At 44.9% G+C, this 23,308-nt stretch overlaps 1 protein-coding gene across 8 annotated transcripts in view; it reads left to right on the top strand.

Annotated features, from left to right (window-relative positions):
- Positions 1-23,308, top strand: part of DENND1A (DENN domain containing 1A) — a 534,065-nt gene that overhangs the window by 459,186 nt on the left and 51,571 nt on the right. For all 8 annotated transcript variants that reach the window (XM_059925586.1, XM_059925584.1, XM_059925585.1 and 5 more), the window contains exons 14-19: positions 6,104-6,208; positions 6,578-6,665; positions 8,598-8,638; positions 11,000-11,071; positions 12,293-12,349; positions 20,586-20,717. In XM_059925586.1, coding sequence (XP_059781569.1) covers positions 6,104-6,208; positions 6,578-6,665; positions 8,598-8,638; positions 11,000-11,071; positions 12,293-12,349; positions 20,586-20,717 — 495 coding nt within the window. The remainder of the gene's footprint in view (positions 1-6,103; positions 6,209-6,577; positions 6,666-8,597; positions 8,639-10,999; positions 11,072-12,292; positions 12,350-20,585; positions 20,718-23,308) is intronic.

Raw genomic sequence — 23,308 nt, 5'->3', positions numbered from 1 at the left:
AACTAGAACTTCTTCACACTGAGAGAAGGCAGTGGTGTTCTAGGAAGCACCAATGACCACGGAAACCTATCACATTCCTTACTCATCCTTGTGTTAGCCAACCGCTTCTTGCGAAAATGATGACATGGAAGGAGAGGAAAAGGTGGGGCAACCATGGTCCCTTTTCCTTTCTCATCAGTAAGCCGAAGACAGATAATGTTAATAAAATGTGCGTATATCAAGAACTGAAATAAAAACAGTTGAGTTAGTTTTGCACAGCATTTCCACTGTCTGGTAAGAACAAAATACAAATGCATATATGATTTACAAAATACGATTCCACATATGTTAGCATTCAGAACTGGCATTGCACGATACAAAGCTGAACAATAAAAGCTATGCTAATAATTTAAATTCTTATTTTTTCTTTACATGGAATGACATTAAATAGCAAACTTAAAAAACACCATAAAGGGTCTAGAAAGAGAGACCATAAAAAAAGAAAAAAGCTTCATATTTTAGTACTCAACAGTGCTTTTTTCCTGCATATTCATTTTGCACTGGGTCCCCTAAATTATGTTACCAGCCTCAGTAAAACTCAATCTCTGCCCTCAAGAAATGGTTATTTGTGCAAAATTTATTTGCTGTCATCTGTCTTAATCTTCTAAGCAGCCCTAAGAGATGGGCCAGCCTTGAGTAATTGTTGCAGATGAGGGAAGACAAGTCACTTGAGACCACGTGGCCAGTATCATCAGAGTCCAGGTTCAAGTCCAGGTCTTTCACCCCAAGACATGTTCTCTCCCCACCATGTTGTGTTACCTCAAATGGATCAGAGTTTCTTTTTTAATTTTTTTAAGTTTTTTTAGAGATGGCTTTACACAAAAAAACCCAAACCAGCCCTCTGGTGTGCCAGTTGTCACGCTGTACTGTACTTATTTGTTCCCTGAAGTAGGCAAGATTCCTTGGTAACAGGAGCTTTTCTTTTTTATTTTTGTTACGGAAAATTCAAATATATACAAAATAAATAAACTCCTATGTATCCACTGCCCAGCTTCTACAACTATAAACATTCTATCATTTAAAAAATTTTGAATTATGGTAAAATACACATAACATAAATTTTACCACTTTAACCATTTTTAGGCGGACAGCTCAGTGACATGAAGTACATTCGCACTGTTGTGCAACCATCACCACCATCCATCTCTAGAACTTTTTTCATCTTGCAAAACTGAAAGTCTATACCCTTTAAGCAACAGCTCCCCGTCTCTCCCGCCAGCCCCTGGCGACCACCATTCTACTTTCAGTCCCTATGAAGTTGACAACTGTAGAGATAAGTGGAATCGGACAGTATTTTTTGTTACTGTTAAAAGTAACTCTTTTGTTACTGGCTTATTTCACTTAGCGTAATGCCTTCAAGTTTCATTCATATTGTAGCATGTGCCATAAATTCCTTCCTTTTGAAGGCTGAATAATATTTCATTGTATGTATATTTTGTTTATCCATTCATCTGTAGACATTTGGATTACATCCATCATGTGGCTTTTGTGAATAATGCTGCTATAAACATAACATTCTGCCATTCTTGTATCATCTATACATACCTTCATCTACTCCCCACCCCTCGTTTGATTATTGGTATTACTTGTAGGAGCTGTGTTTTATTCATCTTTGTATTCCCCTAACTCAGAGCCTGGCACGCAGTAGGTGTGTTAAAAATGTTTGGATGGATGAATCTTCCAAAATTATCATTTTTTTAAAATTTAAGCAAGGTCCATAAAGAGTGGACACCTCCTTTTTTCCTTAGAATTTCCGGGTAAATGCGTGCATAAAATTTTGATAAAAATTGAATTTGTGAAGGGAAATAAGAATTTGATACTTTGAGTATGGATCAGCAGAACAAGGAAAGAAGCTAAAGAATCTGATGGGAGATTTTATTTTTATGCCACGACCCGCAATGCTGTGGATAAAAGCCATTTATTTCTGGAAATATCAGAAACCTTTGGAATCACCAGCTTCACCTGTTAACATAGATGGACTCATTAATAATGGAATTTCCAATTGATTCCATGTGTCAAGAAGATAATCCAAGAGTAAAACTTGTCTTTCCATAACAAAGTCCTTGATAGGGTTAAGCAGCTGTGTTTAACTGTCCTTCGGGTCATAGATGGAAAACTCTACTAATGCGATCTGAGCTTGAACGCTCACGGCCTGACTTGCCTGAATTAACGTCGCTATCAAGTCAGTAACCCCAGCGCCTAGAGTGTCGCCCAAGAAGACAAAAGGTTTAATCAGCCTAACAGGAGGACTAAATCGGCACTTCTTGTAAAGGAGGGAGTTAACGAGACACCTTGCCTTCTCCCCTCCGCTGCAGAGAGCAGAGTGGGGGCAGCCGTTTCAACTGCAGGAGGAGCTGGACAAGTGGGTGCAAATGGTTAGGTGCCGAGTTGGTTCCGTGGCAGAAGGAGCCTTCACAGCGGCTCGCCTCCTCCCTCCCGGGAGTTGTTTGTCTCTGAGGGGCTGGTGCTCTGAGTGTCCACTAGGAGAACATGAGGGGCTCCCACTTTAAAGAGAATGCTTGTGCTCCCCAGCAGGTGTCCAAGAGCAAGCAAAACTGAGGCCTCAGAGAAAACCCAGGTCTATAGCAGACCATGCATGAGATGGCTGAGCTTTGGAGGCCACCTTGTATTAAACCCTGACTCTGCCATGTGCGGGTCATGTGACCTCAGGCAAGGTACCCTACCTGCTGTTCTGTAAGGATCAGGTGAACCGCGATTATGGTCATTTCCTTAGAAGATGAGTAGTGCAGGGGAATGCGCCCTCTGTGCCTGCTGCCGGTCAGACCTTTGTACATGACTCTGAGTGACAGTGCAGGGTTAGGGTAGAACAGTTGCCCTGAATGGGTGGGAACGGCTCACCTAACTTATTCACCCTTCCAGACTCCACTGAACGTACCGACTTCTCCTCATATGTTCGCACCTGCTGCCCTGCAAGGACCAGCCTTTTCCTCTCTGACTCCAGTGCATGTTTTGCCACCCACCCCAGCAGCACGACACTGTAGGCAGTACTTGTTTCCACGTACAGCTGACACTGCTGATGTTGTTCTTTAAGCTGTCTGCGGAAAAAGCCCCCGTTGTCAACATTTCCCCTGAGTCTTTCCCATCCGTGCCCACGTCCTTCTGTTCGTTTTTATGGCACAGACATCTGACCAGGGGATGTCATCTCCAATAAGTAGACAACAGGCCCCAAAATGTTCTTGTCTCCCCAAAGATGAGATTCTTTCTGCTCTCCTACAGCTAAAGCCTGCCTCAGGCTACTCTTCCATGCAAATTTGGTTGCAAACTCTCTTGAATGTATTGGTCCCTCGGCAGATTTCTCCTTCCTGGCAACACTGGACCAAAGCTCCAGGAGTGAATGCTAACAGCTCCAGTGAGCATTTCCTCTGAGCAGCTCTAAGCTCCCCGGACATAAGCGTCACTCAGCCTGGCCTCGTACTCTGAGGCCTCTCCACCATCAGACTAAGCGGTGTCTCAGCCACACGGAGATCGCAGGGCTCCTGTGACAGGAACCAGGCCAAGCACATTCTGCGGTTCCTGAACCAACATCCTCGAGCTTCTACCTGGGGGCTGGGCGCTGCACTGTCCCCAGGGAGTATAGTGATGCATCCAGCGGGGCCTCTGCCCTCTCGAGCTTCTGGTCACAGGGACACCAGTGAAGATTACCCAGCACCCAGGGTGCACAAGGCACTGTGGGGGCACTGAGCAGGGGTAAGTGACTGCCGCACACAGGCCTGTGTTTAAAGGATGATAGTCCAGGTGGAAGGAGTAGAACTGGCAAAAGCACGGAAGAAAGTGGGAAAGGACATGGCCTGGGATTAGGAGATACCTCTGAAGCATAAGGTGTGTGGGGGAGCATAGGAAAGTGACACAAAAAGACTCTGGAAAAGCAAGGACTCTCTCAGCTTAGGAAAGGTTTGTTTGCCTGACTAAGGAGCAAGGACTTGTTCTTTCCTCCCCCACACAGGAGCTCACGTGTGTGACACATGCTGTTAGACAAACGGGGACTCTTCCTGCCCCCATGAAGCTTATAGTCTAGTGCAAGAATTAAATAATCACACAAATGTAACATCTCCACAAACAAAGTTCTTGAGTAGTATAGGGACATGATCCAATTTGCATTTTAGAAATCACTCTGGCCAGAAGGATTGAAGTGGACGGGGAGGAACGAAACAAGAGAGGGACATAAAGTTGAACGTCCACCATGGCAGTCAGGCCCGTGCCAAGGGATAGAGAGCAGGGGACAGACAGATGAGACGTTGCAGTGGGAAAATGGGAAAGACTAGGGAATTGATAGGTCTGCTGTGAGTAGCTATGGATAATGACAACTTCAGAAAGAAAAAAAGATTTAGAGTGCATTCCAGATGGGAGAGTAATTGGGAGTTTTGGCCATTCTGAGTTTGAGGTTCTAGTGGGCCATCCAGGTGGGGATTGAGACAGATGGGTTTGGAACAAGAGACGTCTGAGCTGACAGTGTTTATTAGGAGTGAGCAGTGTATGGGTGACACTGTGCTGGTGGATGAGACCTCCTGGAGAGAGAATTAATTGCCCTGCTGTGGTTCCGAGGGTGAGGAGCAAAACCTCCAGGCCACAGGAATGCAGTTCCCAGTGGGCTTCTGTTGGTTCTGTTGGTTCTCACCAACAGCTGATCTTTCCAGTGTTCAGCAAGGAAGGTATAAATCCATGCCAGAGTAATAAATGTCATGAAAACTCTTTTTCCTGAGGAACTGGTGCGTGTTTTTTCCTCATAGACAGTGTAACATTTGCATTGTTCCCTGCTTGCTTTGGTGGCAGCCAGGAAGCTCAGAGCTAATTTTGTAACTGAATTTTAGAAGCCATATAGGACCTGCATATCCAGATACTATTTTCCCAAATAAATACATTTTACATATTTATGTATTCTCCAGCGCTGATTTTTTTCTTTGTTTTAGGTGCTCAGGTAAGCTGCCTCAGATCCGTTGTAAAATTAGGTGTGGTGTGACTGTATAAAAATAAATATTCCCCTCACCCTAGTATTTTAGGGTCATCCTTATCACCCTGGAGCAGTAGGTCTGCCCAGTTGCTGAGCTAATATTGGCTGGATTTAAGCAGGAGGGACTCTTGGAATTTACAGCCGCTACACAGGAACTTTAACACTCACCTAACTCATTAAAGCAGGATAAAAGTAGAGCTTCAAACATCTGTGTTTGCCACCAAGTCTGTGAAGGGAGAGGTACCTTTAATTTAGTTCAACATGTAAAAGTCTGATCTTTCAGAACTGAGAATACACGGTTGAAATTAAAGACTCGTCTGTGTAGACGAGTACTCCAAATACCTTCAAAGGAGGAGTGAGGAGCTCACTACAAAGATGGGTGGTTTTTAAGCTTAGGATGTCTTTTCTCGACTCATAAGATGTAGTCCTCATCAAGCAGCATAAGCACAAAGCTGACTGGATGATAAATCTTATTTTTGATCATCCCTGGTTTTTAATATAATTAATTATTTTAAAATGATAACTCGCTACTGGTTAAGCTCACTCTGTAAACGGTTTCCACGCTGTGTTCCACGGCTGGTGCCTTAGGGACTGCAAAGGTGCAAGTGGGGGGGCGGGGGGACCGCCCAGCAAGGAGAGCCCAGCCTCCATCCCTGCCCCCAGCCCTCCCAGAGCAGCTGGGCTGTTGAAGGCGGCAGGGCTCCTTCTGCCTAAGGTGCTGTCCAAAGAAAGGGTTCCTCTCCTAAAAGTGAAAAGAAGACTTTGGAAGTCATCCCCCCGAAGGGCACATCCCACTAACTTGCGGTTGGGGTGTGCCTGTGGCTAATATGGAAGGGGCCGGGGCGGGGTTTGGAATCCTGCCTTTGGTTCCCACCCTGCCTCTTACCTTGTGACCTTGGGAGATGTCTTTTCCTCTCTGAAATAACTTCCTCATCCATAGAGTAGAATGCCGTCGAGCATAACGGCCACTTCACAGGTAAGTGAGGATTAGATAAATCAGCAGATATAGAAGCGCCACCTAGCAGAGTTCAAGCACTGATGTCTCTCACTCCATCCCTCTAACCCTCCTCTCCCCGTCTCATCTCTGTCTCCCAGGAGGAGCCAATCACCTTTTGCGAGGAAGCCTTCGTGTCCCACTATCGCTCCGGAGCCATGAGGCAGTTCCTGCAGAACGCCACACAGCTGCAGCTCTTCAAACAGGTGCCCAGCACCCTCGCCTGTTCTGCACCTGGGTCCCTGGTGGGGTTTCTGCAGCTGCCTCCACTCTGAGTACTGAGGCTGCAGGCATGGGTGGAACTCAGGCCTCAGCCCAGAGAGGCCCAGAGTCTGGGGAGGGAGATTGGGTGAGAAGGGAGCTCAGCCACCAGACGGAGCCTTTGCAAATATGCCGTGCAGTTTTTTAAGTTATAAACACGCAGCGAGTTTTTCAGAAACTTGCCTTTTTAAGCTCACAAATCCAAAGACCCTTTCCTGTCTTGGTTCTTTGGTCATATACCAAGGAGCCCAGCTGAACGGCCTTTCCCCGTTCCTTTGTACTAGCTGTTATGCTTTTGTTCTTTCTTTGTATAGTTTATCGATGGTAGATTAGACCTTCTCAATTCCGGTGAGGGCTTCAGTGACGTTTTTGAAGAGGAGATCAACATGGGCGAGGATGCTGGTGAGGGCATTTCGTTTTTCTTTCTGAGCTGTGGGCTGTCTGTGGGATTGGGGTGTGTTCGCTAGGAGTGGCAATGACTTCTTTTTTCCTTCACTGGGGATTAGAGAGACTGATTTCAACTTTGGCCTTGAAGTGTTGGAATTCCTCTTCACGTTCTGATGAGATGCACATTGGCACATCTGAAGTCCTCTGTCCTGGGGTCACTTGCTTCTCCTGGGTGGGCGAAGTCTGGGTAACGTAGTGGCCTGCACGATGCAGTGGAAAGCACATGAGGAATCGAATTAGGAGACCTGGATTCACTGCCCAGCAGTGAGAACTTGGTCGAGTCATTTCACCTCTTTCAGCTGAAGTGTTCTTATCTGTGCACGGAGTGTAACAGTGCCTACCTCACAGGAGTCCTGTTGAGATTAAATCAGAGACCCCAAGGAAAGGTTTGTGCAGTCGCCCAGGACAGACCCTGGCAGAGGATCGCGGCTTAGTAGATGTCTCTTTAAAATGTGAAGATCATCGCGGGTGCCCTGTCTCTGCAGGCCTTTAGAACCAGAGGAATCATCCTCTCATTTTTCAAAGGAGGCATCTGAGGCCCAGAGAAATGTTAGTGGCTGACCCTGCCTCCTGAATCCCAATCTGGCTGCCTTTCCAAGACCCAAAGCCTCAGTCTCTGTCAGCAAAGTAAAACTAAATGCAAAACAGTAATAATCACGCTACTAGCCCCCTCTTATTGCTGGGCGTGTGTCTGGTCTCGACTGTGCTGATAATCCAACTGGCAGTCCATAAACTCATAGAGCCAGGTGTGATCTCACCTACAGACCCCTTTGTCAGGCCCTACCAGCCTGTGCTGCATGGAGAGCACAGTAATCAATAAAACCGGTGTGTGAGTCGTTGATGAGCATTTCCTGGACGTTTGCTGTGTCCACAGCCCTGTACAGTAAGAATGGGGGGCCCAGTTCTGCCCTCAGGGAACTTTTAGACTGATAGGAGAAAGCTCATAACTAAAGACAAATACAGACTAAGCCACTGCAGGAAAAGGAGCGGACACAGGTTTTTGTGAAGGTAGAATAGAGCTCTATTAATGCTCACTCTGTAACATGAGAGCTTCACAAAGGAGGCGGGGTTTGAGTAGCGTTCTAACAGTTGAATATGGGTTCTGGGGAGAAGACAGGCTTTATGTGTTGCTAAACTAAGTCTAGTCATTCGGACTCCTAGAAAAGCTGTCTGCTGCTAAGACCTCCTTATCCCACCAGATAAAATGAATCAGTTGCCCACAGCACCTCCTTTTTCTTTCCCTGTCACTGATTAAGCATAAGAAGGGCCGAGTGTGTGTCCAGCAGTGTGCTTACGCTGGACACACGGCCCTGTGGTTCCTGCCCTGGCGTGGCTCACAGAACTTTAGAGGACGTGGAACTCTGAATGGGTGTTACCTATTCTAGAGAGCTGTTGAGAGGAAGGAGTAAGAGAAACTTACAGAGGAAATGACTGAGCTGGTCCCTGAGTGTGTGCAGCAGAGAGAGCAGGGAACGGTGGCCAGGCAAGGGGAACAGCATTTGTGAGGGCATGGACGGCTTGGAGGAGGTGTGGTCAGGGAGCCTGAGGTTGTGCAGGATGGTAGCACAGGTTGGAGAGGCAGAGGGTGGGCAGTGCCAAGACAGGACAGGGGAAGAGAGGCAGGGTTGCTAAGGGGCCCGACCTCTATCCAGTAGGCGAGGAGGAGGATTTGGGTTTGTACTCGGGGCACTGATAGGATCAGATCTCACTTTGAGAAAGAAAACCTGTGGCAGCAACTCCTTCAGGGAGTGGTGCATGGGAGCCTCCACGTGATTCTCCAGATTTTGAACTTTCCATGTCCTGCATGCTGAAAGCAACTTGAGGAACTCCTGAGGGCATACACGTGACTTCTTTAAATACCAGCTTCTCTGCTTCCTCTTTCCCCAGGGAGCGATAAACTGTACCACCAGTGGCTCTCCACAGTCCGGGTAAGTGTCACCCCCGCAGAGCCACCTGGGCCCCTCCTTAGCCTCCTGGCAGCCCTCCTCTTCCCCTGCCACCCACAAGGCTGTCATTCGGCCCAGGGCACTCTGTTCTCCCAGCTGAAGATGCTTCTGTTTGTAAAGCCAGGCCGTTCTCGTGCCAGGTGGAGACTCGCAGGATGAGACTGTCCAAGGCCATCCCTCAGTCAGGATGGTGAGAGCCAGGAGAAGCTTCCTTGTCTCAGGAAGCAGGCCAAGGCGTGTTGAAAGGATGTGGCCATCTTAGAGCATTTCGGAGGGTCTCCTTCTAGGGCCAGACCAATTGGGAACTCTTCATGGGAAAACCAAAAATTCGTCCCTCTTGCTGCTCTGAATATGTTTCACAGCAAAGGCTCCTGAGAGAATGGAAAATGCATCACTGAGAGTTTTCATCCCCTCGCTGTTGTTGTGAACAGTTTTTTATTGTGTTGGAAGCCAGGTGCTTAGGGCTTCAGAAGCCACTAAAGAATTCAGATGCTTGCCTTTCCTTTACGTGGGTTCATTAGTGAGTATGTACCAAAGGCCTTCTGTGTGCCGGGCGCCACGCTGGGTACTGGGGAGACAGTGGGGAGCAGGACGCAGGCCCTGCCCTGGGGGAGCTCCCGGTCTTACTGGGGAGGCAGGCACATAAACGGGCAACTCCAATAGAGTGTGATAAGTGTTCTCTCCTGCCTGTGGGCCAAGTGCGCTACTGCCAAGGCAGGTCCCTTGGAAGTGGCTGCAGTTGGCCGAGAGTAAGCAATTCCTCAATGAAAAGCTTCTTTTGTTCTTCTCGTATGGCCAAACACGGCACTTGGCAAATCACAGACAAGCAATGAGGACTTGTTGATTGATTGATAAAGGGAGTTTTAATACTCTAAAGGACCATTGAAATAGGATACTGAGTAATTTTGGAAAGCAGTGTGGAATATATGAGTGGGTGAAAATTTCCTATTATCCTACAACAGAGAATGCTTTCTAGGTCAAATTTTGAAGTTTTTAATTAAAGCTCAAATTTTCTAATACAGGCAGTTACCAAAAATTGTGCTAAAAGTTAATCCTAATAATTACATAGCGTATCTTACTCTGTTGTGTACGCACTGGATCAGGTCTCTCTCTCCGTTCACATCAGTTGGAATTACCACAGATCTGATTATGTGATGCATTTGGTTAAAAATCTTCTGGGGCGTGGACTCCTTGTGCTGGCCCTCTGTGGGCTAACCCTGTCTGGCTCTCCCCACTTGCCAGTCCTCCCATGATGCACGGCCCTTGTTACTCGCAGAACACACCATGGCTTTGCAGCTTCTGCACTTATTTATGTGCTGTTTCCTGTCCCTAGAATGTTTTTATCCTTCCTCTCCCCACCATGAGCTCCTACTCATCCTTCATGGACCAAATATTTCATCCTCTAAAGCCTTCTCCGCCCTTCCACACAGTGAGCTACCACCACCCTCCTTGTGCACGTGGCCAGTGCGGCTCTCACCATCTTGGGTTGCACTTGTTTACCCCCCAGACTGGAGGTCTTTGAGGGCAGAGACCGGTCCTCCGGTGGCTCAGTACCCTCAGAGCCTAAGCCAGGACGTCCCCACAGTGAGCCCTCACAAAACTTCTAGAGTCTGTGCGCTTCATATACATTCATTGCCTCCTCTATGTACTGGGAAAGCCTTTCCTCCTCCTTTTGCTCCCCTGCTTTCCTGAAAAAACAGAGCCAAAGAATCGGTATGTTGGATTTATACTAAAGTATAAACGATGAACATCTATGGCTATTCATTCTTTCCCTTTGTCAAGATATACATGTTAGGGAGGCAGCCTACCAGAGTGATTTTTTAAAAACAACACAGAAAACCAGGGTGAGGAAAGAAGGGTTCATGGCTTAAGGTAGCCACAGTAGCCCGATAATCTTGCCTAAATGGGCCCCCAGTCTCCTGCCCTGGCTCGCTGTTAGTTATTTAGAGTCCATTGTTATTAAACTTACCTGAATGTTGTCCATGGTAACTGGAATTTCTTGAGAAGCTGTAGATTACTCTGAGGAAACCCTTGCCTCAGAGAGCCTGTGATGAGCTTTCCTCCCAGCCAGCAGACAGGTGCCAAGCAAAATACTGAGCCTGGGGTCCCCCCGCTCAGCTAGTTTATCGCCATCCTCATTCCCCACCCGCTCCCATACCCCCCCAGAGGGATTCTGCCGTGGCCGTAACTTAATTGCCTGGGACCAGTCACCATCTAGGGCTGTTTCTCTAATTGTTACACACTTTTGAAATGTGGCTTAACTTGATTAAAGAGAAGAGGTCTTTGTTGGTGTTGGCCTACTATATCTTCAGTCCAAATTGCTAACTGGCGTTTTTATTATAGAAAGGAAGTGGAGCAATTCTGAATACTGTAAAAACGAAAGCAAACCCGGCCATGAAGACTGTCTATAAGTTCGTAAGTACTGGTCTTGGTCTCAGGATCCAAACAAATCTGTTCCTTAGCATGACGAAACACTTAAATAGACCTGATCCTACGTTGCAGAGATGATTCGGGGGCTGCTGTGTTATTTCCTAAAGCTCTCAATGCTCTTAGAATTATTTGGCATTGATGTTTTATGACCAGGTCAGTGACATTTTTAATTTAAAATGTTTCTGCACACAGTTGCTGCAATAGAGAAATGAGAGGCTACTGGTTTTAGCTTTTAAAATGTAGACAGGGTGGCTAAAATTCAGGCTGCTCCATGCCTGCATCCCTGAGAACCAGAGGTGGTGGTCTGTCAGGTGTCCTGGCAGACCTTTCCTACGCGTATCCTTGTTATAATGTCAGAATACAGCAGCTCCTTTACAGGTTACTGAAGAGTGCTCGTGGTGGGACACACCCCCGAATTTTTGTCCCAAATTCTTCATCATCTCTCTCATCACTGCCCTATAGGAAATGCATTGTTTGTGAAACTCGTGCCCACAGCAGAGTGAAAATAAGAGAACACACCAGTTCCCGATGCTCCATCTTTTACGGGCCTCAAGTATTTTTTCTCATGATTTCTCTTGCTTGCTAATTTGACTCTGAGCCACTTAACTGGGGTGGTTTTGTTTTATTTCCATTTTTAATTTTGTTAGTCCTTTCTGTGCTTAAATTGTAGCTATTTTAATGGGGCGGGTGGCTGCCAAGAGAACCACACAGGTCTTAGAATGACAGAAAATAAAAGCCAGGGTGTCTGCCGAAATGAGATTTAAGAAATGGCACCAGAGAAACCCAGCGATGTGTCTCTTCAGCCTGGGCAGAAAATTGGTCCTGAGGCCCTGCCCTGGTGAAGTGTAATAGATATTCTGAATCTTGCCGCTGAAGAAGCTGCTGCTCTCCTCTTACTGGTAGCTGTCACCAGGCTGCGGAGATAAATAATTACAGAGAGCAGAAGAAGGGCTTCGGAGGGGAAAAAAAATCAGTCCCATCAAAATGCAGAAAATAAAATCTCTGTAGCCTCTTTAAGGGATTTTTTTTTTTTAACCTTTCAACATTGTATTTGTTTTCATAGCCATTATGTTTTCAACTTGATGATCCCATTTTTCCTTCCTTTTTCTAGTAATCAGAGAAGGTGATTCACGATGGACTGAAATCAAGCATAATCCCTGCTGGAAACAGAGAGGGAATCTTAACTTAAATTAATTTTTCATGCAGGCAAAAGATCATGCAAAAATGGGAATAAAAGAGGTGAAAAACCGCTTGAAGCAAAAGGTACTTGAAGTTCTTATTCAAAATGTATAAGCACCATGTATGAAATGCGTGGCCACAAAAAAGTACGATGTGATCAATAGAGGCTGTTTGATACAGTGTTGTTAGCACACTTCAAAATGCATTACCAGCTGTCCGGGAGTTTTCACACTGTTATAAATATTCACAGACAAAAAACTGTCTTCAAATAACATTAAGACTGGCTTAAACCCACAAAGGCAAGCAAGTTCAGAGCTACCACTGTCAGTCTGTCCCCTGCCCGCCCCACCGGGCCTGAGCTTCACCAGGGTCCATACAGATTGGCTCGGCCTCCCCATCCCGGCAGCCCCACCTCCTACAGCTGACCTCTGCCCTGGGGCTGATTGTAACCAAAACCAAGAAGCATCTGCAGGGAAATGACTGCCATGGTTCTGGCATGCACGTGGCCACCACACAGAACAGGGCACAGAGGGTGGGTTTGAGGAGAACACTTTGGGCTCTGCTCACCGTTCACGTGTGAGACTCAGGGGGGCAGGGAGAGGCTCTGCTTGTCTTCTTGGACCATCAGTAAAATCATATGAAATCATACAAACTACGTCCTAAGAGTCCCCCTACCTGATTCTCTGGACTTGTACAGAGAGGTTCATATAACAGAGAGGGCATCTTTATATTGTTATGAATATCATCATCATTAATAGCACTGCCAACCTTCGTTAAGCACTTTCTAAGGATGGTCCAGGCCAGGAGCTTTCACATTTAATCCATAGAACAACACTGGGGGGTATTATTCTCATTTCATGTGTAAGGGGACCACGGTTCAAAGGTGGAGTAATTTGCCCAAGGTCATGCTGTTCGAGCCTGGCAGAGCCGGGATTCGATTCCAGATCCATCTACCTCAGTGTTTGCTCTTACCACTATAGTATTTCATACTGCCTTCCTGAAACAAGTGTTTTGTTTTCCAAAAGGTGTTTGAGATCACTTATTTCATTATTCCCACACCCCCGAAATGTACCAGGCTAATAAGGGCCTTTGTCTATCTCGGCAGTTTTTTAAAAATTGAAAGCAGTTTTAATTTTAGGAAGTCAGAAAGGACCTCTCATTAACTTGAAATGGTCAAAGGAATTGATTCCTTAACTTTAATTGCAAAATAATTTGTTCTGACTAAGCATTCAAATGCTTAGTTTCAGCTGAGAGTGAATTTTTAGCAGCTGAGATTCAAGTCCTGAAATTAAAATCTTGCTAATGTAAATTCACATAGACCTTAACTATGGTCTTTTCCACCCTGCCAGAGACTGGCAGGTGGAATTCTTTACTTGGATGTTATTTAAGTCCCTAAATATACCTTTTTATCTCCTATCCCAGTCACATGTAACTGAATTGGACTGCTGATATAAAATGGAGGGGCAGGGAGAGCGGAGCTCTCACCAGGTTTTCCCTCCTTGATAACTGCATCGGGCTAGTATTAGAATATCACCTGAAGTAAGCAAAGAAAGGGTCCCTCCTCAGGCAGAGGACACGTGTGCCTCCTTGGTCAGGTCCGCTCTCTGCAGGCCATTGCCTCCCTCCTCGTATGCGTAAGCATCGGGCCTTAAGAAAATCCCCTTTTTATAATACGTAACATTTCTGCAAATAACCAGTTAAGCTCAGGTTTTTGATGTTGTTCAAAGGTTCACTTAAACAATCTAGATCACTCTCCTTCACGCCATCTCCCTTTCCTTTCCTTGATGGTATCTGAGGCAGAGCCTTTTCTCCCCTTCTCCTCTTCCCCCTGCCAGTCTTTTCAAGAACAGCTTCAGGAGATAATGTTCTATAGAGAGTGTCAGTACATTTCAGGTGACACAAATGGTGAAGGCATTTCATAGAAATGTGGCTTGTCACCATCGGACTGTTGACAGATCTATTAGTGCACCCTTTTCAATTTTCACTTTTCCCCCCCTTCAGTTTTACAGATTTCTTCAGACTTGATATTTTGCAGTTGTTCTTGGAAGAGCTATTTTGTAATTGAAACTCTAGCATTATTGGGACAGATGGGACCAGGTCTTCCACAGTGCTGCAGATCCCTTCCCTGAGCTAATTTAGGATTTGGCTTTGTCTGACCTCTCTCACTGCGGTAGAAAATATTTCCTTGGCTTTTTTGTTCCCCTCCTCTGCCCCTTCCCCTTTACGTGGCAACATATCTGTGTGGCTCCCTAGATGCGTCCAATACAGACATCTCAAGTTTGGTTTCTGCTATGAAATTGAGGCAATTCCCAACAAAGACCCAATTTTCAAATGTACTGGGTTGCCACCTGGCCTCCTCTAACTCTGCATAGCAATGGTGACCCCTCAGGTATAATCAAGAACCCAACCTTGCCCTCTTCACTCTCGCCTTGGGTTTGAATTGCAAATAGACAATGTGGGGCTGACCTGTGGAGAGGTCACCATGGTGTGTGGAGGGTCCATCTCTAATACGACTGAGCAGGGCCCCTTCTCCATCCCTCGTTCATTTGTGCTGCAGACTTTCAAAGCATCTGAAAGAGGCGCTTTCAGGGTATCCGTGTGACCATTGGCAAATAATTGTTAATAGAGACTGTAGTGTGGCTTTCTTCCATACCTGCTCTGCTTCAGCCCAACAACAAAAAAAGAAGGAGGGATAACACATTTCTCTGGATAAATGGAACAAGGTGGTCAAGTTCTTCTATAGCTTGGCCTTCTTTGAAGTTTAACTTGCTCAAAATTAGGAAGAAAAGAAGAAATGGCAAAGAATGCTACCCAGCCGTCGCTTTCTAAAGGGAGAATACAGTGCTTTTGTCCAGAGCACCTCCCTGCCAGACCTGGCCTGCAGGAGGATGCTGTGTGGCTGGGCTTGCGGCTCTCCACAAATCGCGTTCTATCGCAGCGCCGTACGCAGCCGGCACCAGAATGCCCTGTTTTAAAAGCGGTGGCTGCACACGCATTCTTTCTCACCTACAGGAAACGTTAAGATATTTACATAAGGATGTCATTTTTTTGCCTGTTGGAGAACCCCTAAAAAATTATCTTTTTTCTTCAGTATCAAAATCAAAAGGACTGAATCAACTGTGTCCATTTCACAGCCCCCCCTTTTTTTTTGGCCGCGCCACGCAGCTTGCAGTATCTCAGTTGCCGGACCAGGGATTGAACCTGGGCCACAGCAGTGAACGGGCCGACCGAGTCTTAACCATTGGACCGCTAGGGAATTCCCTCACAGCCCTTTTTAAATCTTTGATCTTTTAAAGATAAATCGAGCTTGTTGATTTAGAGTCTGTGTGATTGAAAGGAGCAAATTCACAGTTGGGTTAGTGAAGGCTTGAGTTTCTGGCTAAACATTTCCTAGTGTATTGAAGAGAGTGAGGAAGCACACACAGGGCAGGGAGATCCAGGTAGACTCCTGTAGAACAGACGTTTTCACGCCGTATCACACAGCTGTCAGCTCCCTGTCTCCGCTGCAACCTCAATCACAGAAATTCCAACTCTGGATACTATTTCGATATCAATATTCACATTTTTAATTTGCATTTGCTGTAGTGTGAAGTAGACTGGAAAAGAAGGGCACTGCACAAACCCGAACATGGAGACCAGCAAGCTGAGTCAGAGATGGGAAGCCTCGGCCTCACACCCACAGGAGGCTTTAAAGCTCCCCCCTGCAATGTGGAGTGGTGTTTAGGCTTCTGAGGCAGATGGATGAACCGAGTTCAGTGCTGGTTGTGTAGGATATTAACTGTGTGACCTTGAGTAAGTTACTAGACCTCTCTGAACTTAGTTTTTCTCATTTATAAAGTAGGGGAAATAGAGATTTTTACTGGATTGTTGTAAGGATTAGAAGAGGTAATGGATTTAAACAGCAACACATAGTAGCCACTCGGCAAATGGGAGTTACCATCCCATCTGTCCTCTCACATCCCACACCTGGAGCAACCAATCTGCCCACACACCTGTGGGCACAAACCCTGAGAACATGGCTGGTGTGGGATCCTCTCCCTTTTGGTCCTCCACGCAGCCACCGGAGTAGTCTTCCAGGCGCCCTGCTCCCTACCTCCCCTGGGCCAGGAATGTTCTCCTCGAATCTCTGCCTCATGAAGTCACATCCTCAGCTCCTTCACCCCAGCTCCCACCCAAGGCCACACAGAGCCCCCTTCCTTCTCTGGGTTCCTGCCTCCAGACTTCTCCTGGGGACTCTTGGCCCTGCCTTCTCAGCAGACAGGTGGAAATTAGATCCCAGTCATGATTTTTTATTCCAGCTTGGGGAAGGTGATACGAATTGGATTATTTTCTGACTCCTTTGCTTTACCGAGGGATGGGAACTAATAGTGTCCCAGCTCTGAGCCGAGCTGTGGAGGCTCCTGGGAAGAAATCGGCCGCCCTGCAGTGGCCTCTGATCTGCAGCTCTGTCTAGTGTCTTCCTCCTGTGTGACTCTTCAGGAAGGAACAGATTTACCCTTCCCACCAGATTCATGATTTTGGTGTTTTTTTTTAATGACATTTTGAACATTTACAAATGAAAAACATGTTTATTGGAGAAAATTCAACAAATCAGGCAAGCAAAAAGAAAATAACCTCATTTTATAACCTGCATTTTCACTAACTGTATCCTGACCATTTCTCAGACCACTGAATGTTTCCTGCACATGTTGTTGTTTTAAATGGCTACATATAATTTTATCTGATGGACATACATACATTCATTAATCCCATTGTTGGACACTTTAGTTCCCATTTTTTCTAGGCAAACGTCCTCATAGGTAAATCCATGCGGGAATTCTTAATTATTTCATCCAGATAAATTTCTGGAAGAGGAATTAGTGGGCCAAAGGCCCTTTACCTCTTTTAGGGTTTTGATAGGAATTGCAGTTTGTGTTCCCACCAGAAGGGTGTGAGAGTGCCCGTTTTCCCGTACTCTTTGCTGATGGCATCTTAGTTCATTCTTAGAACACAGTTTCTTTAATCATGAGTACCAAGAGTTGTGTTTTTAGATCCCTACAGTGTGTAAGGTCTCTACTGGCACCTACAGCAGAGGACGTAAAAGGGCCCTATTTCTTTCCTGACTAGGGCTCCTCCCGCTCTGCTCTCTAGGACCCTGGGAGGAAGCAGCTGTCCTTCCCCAGGTGGAGGAAATAGTGAAGAAGTTAACAGACTGGTGGGGCGAGCCACAGGACTTTGTAAGAAGCCTTGGGCACCTTTGGCTCTTCTAACTAAAGAAAATTAGCGTGCAGCACTGCTTACTGGTGCACAAGCACATGTGTATATTGGACACATTTGCCTTCCAAATGTTCAATTCAACAAAGATTCGTCAGAAAGCATGCACTATATTCCAGGCTCTGGGGCAGAGAACCCAAACCCCAAGGCATTCAGTCTATAGGGATAAGATAAGTGCACAGATAGCACACAGCACGGCAGCTTAGGATCAGTGTGACAAAGGGGTTTCTGAGGATGAGGTCACATCTGATGATTTGCTGAGCACCTCCTCAACTCAGAATACCCTCTCTTGTGCTATTGTCATGGGTCGATATGGTATAAATGCCAGAAATCACATCGCTCTGGGCTCCTCCACTTTCTAGCCATGTAGCCTTGGGTAACTTGCCCTCTCTGAGCCCTGTTTCGTCACCTATAAAAGAGCGATAATCCTATTTACCTTGTGGTTCTTCTGGAAACTAAGTGTGATAGTGAAGGTCAAGGGTCTGGAGAAGTGACTTCAGGTAGTAGACACTCAGCACAGGGAAGCTCTTCCTTTTAGATGGTGCTTTTTCCACTTTGCAGGGAATAAGGCTCTAACGTTCCATTTGTGCAGGACTTTGACATTTTTCAAAGCTTCCTCACATCTCATCTCATTTAACCCATTCTGTTAGTAGCTTTGAAGTTCGCCAAGCAGATGGTGGTCTCTCCGTTGCAAAAATAAAGAAATAGGTGCAGAGAGGTTGAGTGAATTGGAAACATCAGACAGCTAGTTAATGGTAAAAACAAAACCTAAGAAATTTTTACTTAAAATTTTAACTTAAAAACTTAAGACATTTTTCCCAAAACTACCACAGACATTTTCAAAAATAGTTATCATCTTATAGTTTTCATTACTATCAATATTTTCTTTCTAGGTTACCCTACTGCGTCATGTCTTTATTTTTCTCCCCAACCAGTCACACACACATGCAATATTTTTCCTGAACTAAAAGTGAATTTTTTTTTTTTTTGCTGCTGTTTGGCTTTACTCAACCTCTTATGTCTGTCCTCTCGGTAACCCCACTGGGTCCAAAATGCCTCTTTTGCCCTTTGTTACTTTCTGACACAGAAGGAGCCCCTCCCCCTCTTTGTTCCACTTGACCTGAGCACCTTAGGGCAGCCCCTTTCCAAGAGAGCTGTTTCTAATTGGCTGGCGGCAACTTCTCTCATCACTGAGCCTCAGCCAGGCTAAGACTCGGGGGCCACTTGATGCAACCCCTCCCCGCAAAACCAGGAGGTCACCATCTCCCTGTGTTGTTACCAAGCAGTGCAGAGACTCAGCTGGGTGTGTGGAGTTGAACATATAGAGAAGAGGGGTGGGGGGAGGGATCCCTATCGTTTATTTATTTTTATTATTAAAGTATAGTTGATTTACTCCCTATAGTTTATTGAATACCTTATTAGTAGGTACTCAGTTATTATTATTGAGTACTGTATATAGGACACTATTGAGTAAAAATGTTCAAGACACATATGTTGCTTAATCTCCTTTACTCCTCATAGCTGCCATAGCTCCATCTTACAGATGAGGAGACTGAGACTCAAAGATGTTACATGTGTTTCTTCCTTAATGCATTATTATTTAGTAAGGGATCACTTTCCTCCATGTGTCACCGTTCTATTTGACTGAGTAAGAACAACCAATTGTCTTTTATGTGCAGAATTTAATGAGTACTAAGGGTGTGTGTTTTGTTGACCAAAATGTGTATTTGTTTTTGCAATGAAAATAATTGGAAACTGTATTTATTATTTTATTCTAGCTGTTATTTTTACTTAGAAAAAAACAATGATTTAAATGTTTTTTACTTGTACATTTAATCTCTGCCTTGCTTAAATGAAGATGTAAGCAACTCTCATGACTTGAATAAAGCCATATGATCCATATTGCACAACTCGGCACCATCCATGTCCCAGAGAACCCATGGGTATAGTCAGCTGCCAGCGTTAGGCAAAGGAGCCATTACCTGCCTTTTGCACATTGGGATTTTTCTTTACCTTAAAATTTGACTTCATTCATCACAAGCACAAATTAAATGTAAATTTCTGATTTTAAAAAAATGACATTGGCTCCCTAAATACTCTCCAGGTCATAGAATCCTAACTTAGACTTCAGTCTCTTTTTTCACTCTCTTCCAGAAAGACTAGGGCTAAGAAAGAGGGAGCAGAAACACATCGTTTTCACAAATAGTAACATCATCAGTAGACAAATGTGGAGAAAATGTCCACGCTCACAAATAATCAAAGTAATGCAAATTAAAACAACAATGAGGTCTAATTGTTCACCTCTTAAATTAGCAATACATTTTTAAAACGATGAGGCTAACACGCACGGTGAAACTGATAACACATCCATTGCTGGTAGTTGGTGTAAATTGGAAAGCAGTTTGGTAGAATGAATAAAAAGCCTTAAAAATGTTTATATCTTTTGATCAAGCAGTTTCATTCCTAGGGACTTCTGTAAAAGAAATAATCCAAAAGAAAGAAAGACTGCAGTGCTTATCACTGTGATGTTTAGAAAGTTAAAAAAAAAAATTAGGAACAATCTAAATGCCCAATAGTAGTAAGAATGGTTTATTAAATTATTGAGTATCTGCTCAGTGAAATATTATGCATCCATTAAAATTATCATTCTAATGACTATGGAGCACCATGGAGATGCTTATAGTAGAAAAAAACAGAATGTAAAACTATGCACGAGCTATGATTGCAAGTAAGTTTTAAATGTCTGCATGTGGACAGAGTGAATATTTAAAAATTAAAATAGCCATGTAAGGTAGTAGGATGAAAGATTTCCCCCCCACACACTATTGTGAATTATTATGTTATCTTTGTAATTTAATATGCATGATTTTGGTTTCTCTACTCCTTAAAAGTCAAAGGGCCAAGTTAGCCTTCCGTTTCCTCCATCTTTAGCAGGGGGATAGGCTCAGAATGTCCCAGAGGGAGTTCCCTGGCAGGCCTCTTAGCGATGGGGTTGGATGGAGCCGCTGTGCTCATGGCAGGGGTCATGACCCTGACACCAACCCCCCGACCGGGCTTCTCCCTGCAGGACATCACCGAGAATGGCTGTGTCCCCACCACAGAAGAGCAGCTGCCAAAGACTGTGCCGTCCCCACTGGTGGAGGCCAAGGACCCCAAGTTCCGAGAAGACCGGAGGCCAATCACGGTCCACTTTGGACAGGTATGTACCCTGGCCCTTCCGTCTGGGCTTTTTGCTATGTTTCAGCAGACAATATAGCACATGTAACAGTTTTTCATTTCGGCTCTCTCTGGCAAAACAAAACAACTCCATGGAGTTTTGCATGTCTCAAAGTTTCGCTTGGTGCAAACATGTTTCAAAAAGGTGAATTGTCAGAAATTTTGAGGAGACAGCATGGCTCTGGTCATAAACCAGCTGAACTGTTGAATGAAGTCATTAAATGCAGCTGCTGCCTCCCCACTCCAAGGCACTCCGTTTAAGGTGCCTCTGTTAGCTAAGCATCTCATTAGAACACTTTAGCATCCCAGGCCCTTCTTTGCACCTTCAAATAAAAGGTAACAAGCAAAGTCTTAAAAAAAATCAATTAGGAGTTCTTTATTAATGTACTTCCTGAAAATCAATTCTGGGGGTCGTGCTTCTCAGAGTAAACACTCACGCTACGATTCTCATGATCCGATTCTGTAACCAACTGTTTTCGACCTGAGCGTTTAAAAATTGTCCAGTTGTTTGATTTTTTTCCCTTAAGTAAAACATATAGAAACTGAAAATTTTCTTATCCATTTCCTATCAGTGGTTATATTTTTGGTTGAAAAAGGTTGTATACCCTCTTCTACTCTTGAATTAACTCTCTTGATTAGCAAAGGTCATAATTTTTTTATTTGTGAGAAATGGCTCTGACTGTAACAAGAATTTGCAAGGTTATTCATTCTTAAATCACCTGATTCTTTAACCATTTATTAGATGAAGCATGATTAAAATAATCTTCATGATTTTATCTTAAATATGATGCTATTTTATCACCTAAATGATCTAGAAGCATGCATTTAAAACATTCCTGCTTTTAGCAGACATTTATCAAGTGCCTGCTATGTACCAGGCTTTGAGCTATTCAGAAATGAAGGGAACTAATGAAATTGTTGCTGTGGGTTATTATTGTGAGGGATGAGTTTGTTGAAACATAAGAATCTTCCTCTGTAATCGATATTTTTAGATAATACATTCATACATCTTAAACTTGGGGACATCCATCCCCCTTTTCTGATTTCACACTTAAAAGGGATGTTATAAAAATGGAAAGAAACGTCCACAGGGCAGTGCTCATCTGATTAATGATTATCTTCAAATTGCGTCAGTGTTTGCACCCCTGAGGAGCTGCCTCCTCCCGGGGCTCAGGCCCTGCTGGAGAAATCTGCGCCCCAGTTCCCTGGCTGTGTTTGCTGAAAGCACAGCCTCGGTCGTCGCCAGCATGGCATTCCAGAGCCAGCTTCCTGCTTTCCTTTGTCCTCATTCCTGCACACACTAACCTTCCCATGAAAAGAGCCCCTCTCTGGAGTTTGGAGCCCATTACAGAGAAAGAGGGGGTGGGGGGGGGGGAGGGATTTCATGGTGTTAAACATTCCGTTTTCGAAACACAAAAAAGGAGGCCCTATTTGAAATGGAGAAAGACCTTCTTTCCATTTCAGCGAGAAGTAGAGATGCTTTAATGTCATTCCCAGCTAAATGCAGAATAAGAGCGTGTGTGCGCACGGGTGGGGGATAAACAATTAAAAAAGCCACCCCAAACTCTGTTGAAATAAGAGCTGTCTGTGCCTTCACAGGTCTGTAAACTGGAGAGGATGAAAGTGGCTTTTTTTCCCCAGTTTGTCACTTCCCTCACGTGGCTGCCAGCATTATGCAAGTGTACAGGAAGGCAGGGTTTTTTTAATGCATGCATGCGGATTAAGGTCAAGCCCCAAGTATCAGCCATGCAGCGGGCTCTCCCTTACAGCTGCAGCCGCAGAGCCTCCCCACAGCCGCGAGATGCCTTAATTGAGACGTGCTGTCAAAGTGACAAACACATTTGCATACAGTCTACACTCTATTTATTTTCTCTGGAAAGGTCTACAGTCTGCTGTTGGTTGAACATTCTTAATCAGTTTGCTGTAAGTGAACTGCCAGCCAGCTCACTTGTGCTGGCCGCTTCTTCATTAGGTGACAGATTAGCTGCAGGGGGGATGGGCCACAGAAACCGCAGACCTCTTTCTTTTAACTCTTTCCAGCTTTGCCCTGGTACTAGCTTGTCCTTCAGTCCTTCCCTGGGCGCCTGCTTTGATGGGCCATTGACCGGAACACGCAGCGTTTCTAGAGCACCTACTACCGGCAGACATGAGTTTTAGGGGCTAGGTATTCTCAAAGAAGTCCTTCGAGTTCCATTTCAGAATTTTTTGCCACACTCTCCTCTGTACTCCATCTGTACCATTTTTTTTTTACTTGATATTTTTCTTTAAACAGACTCCAACCTGACATTTATACCAACTTTACCCTCATCTTATGCAATGATTGTTGATAAAACCATAGTTTGATGTACTGGTCCAGTTTTTTTCAAAGGTGTATCCAAAAAAAAATTTTTAAGTGTCCATCCATGTATCACCTAAACTACTCATGTAGCCCCAACAGTACATATTCTTCTCTTGGAAAACATGTGTCATCTCTGCCATAGTCCTTTGAGGAAGGGATCATTAGCTGTATTTCATGGACCCAGAGCCAGAGCTCAGGGACCTTCCCAGGGCCACATTGCCAGCACAGAAACCCAG

The sequence above is a fragment of the Balaenoptera ricei genome, chromosome 6 (assembly GCF_028023285.1).
Source record: "Balaenoptera ricei isolate mBalRic1 chromosome 6, mBalRic1.hap2, whole genome shotgun sequence".
In the NCBI taxonomy this organism is placed as follows: Eukaryota; Metazoa; Chordata; class Mammalia; order Artiodactyla; family Balaenopteridae; genus Balaenoptera; species Balaenoptera ricei.
The sequence above is the reverse complement of the archived record's forward strand: the minus strand, read 5'-3'. Positions and strand labels throughout refer to the sequence as shown.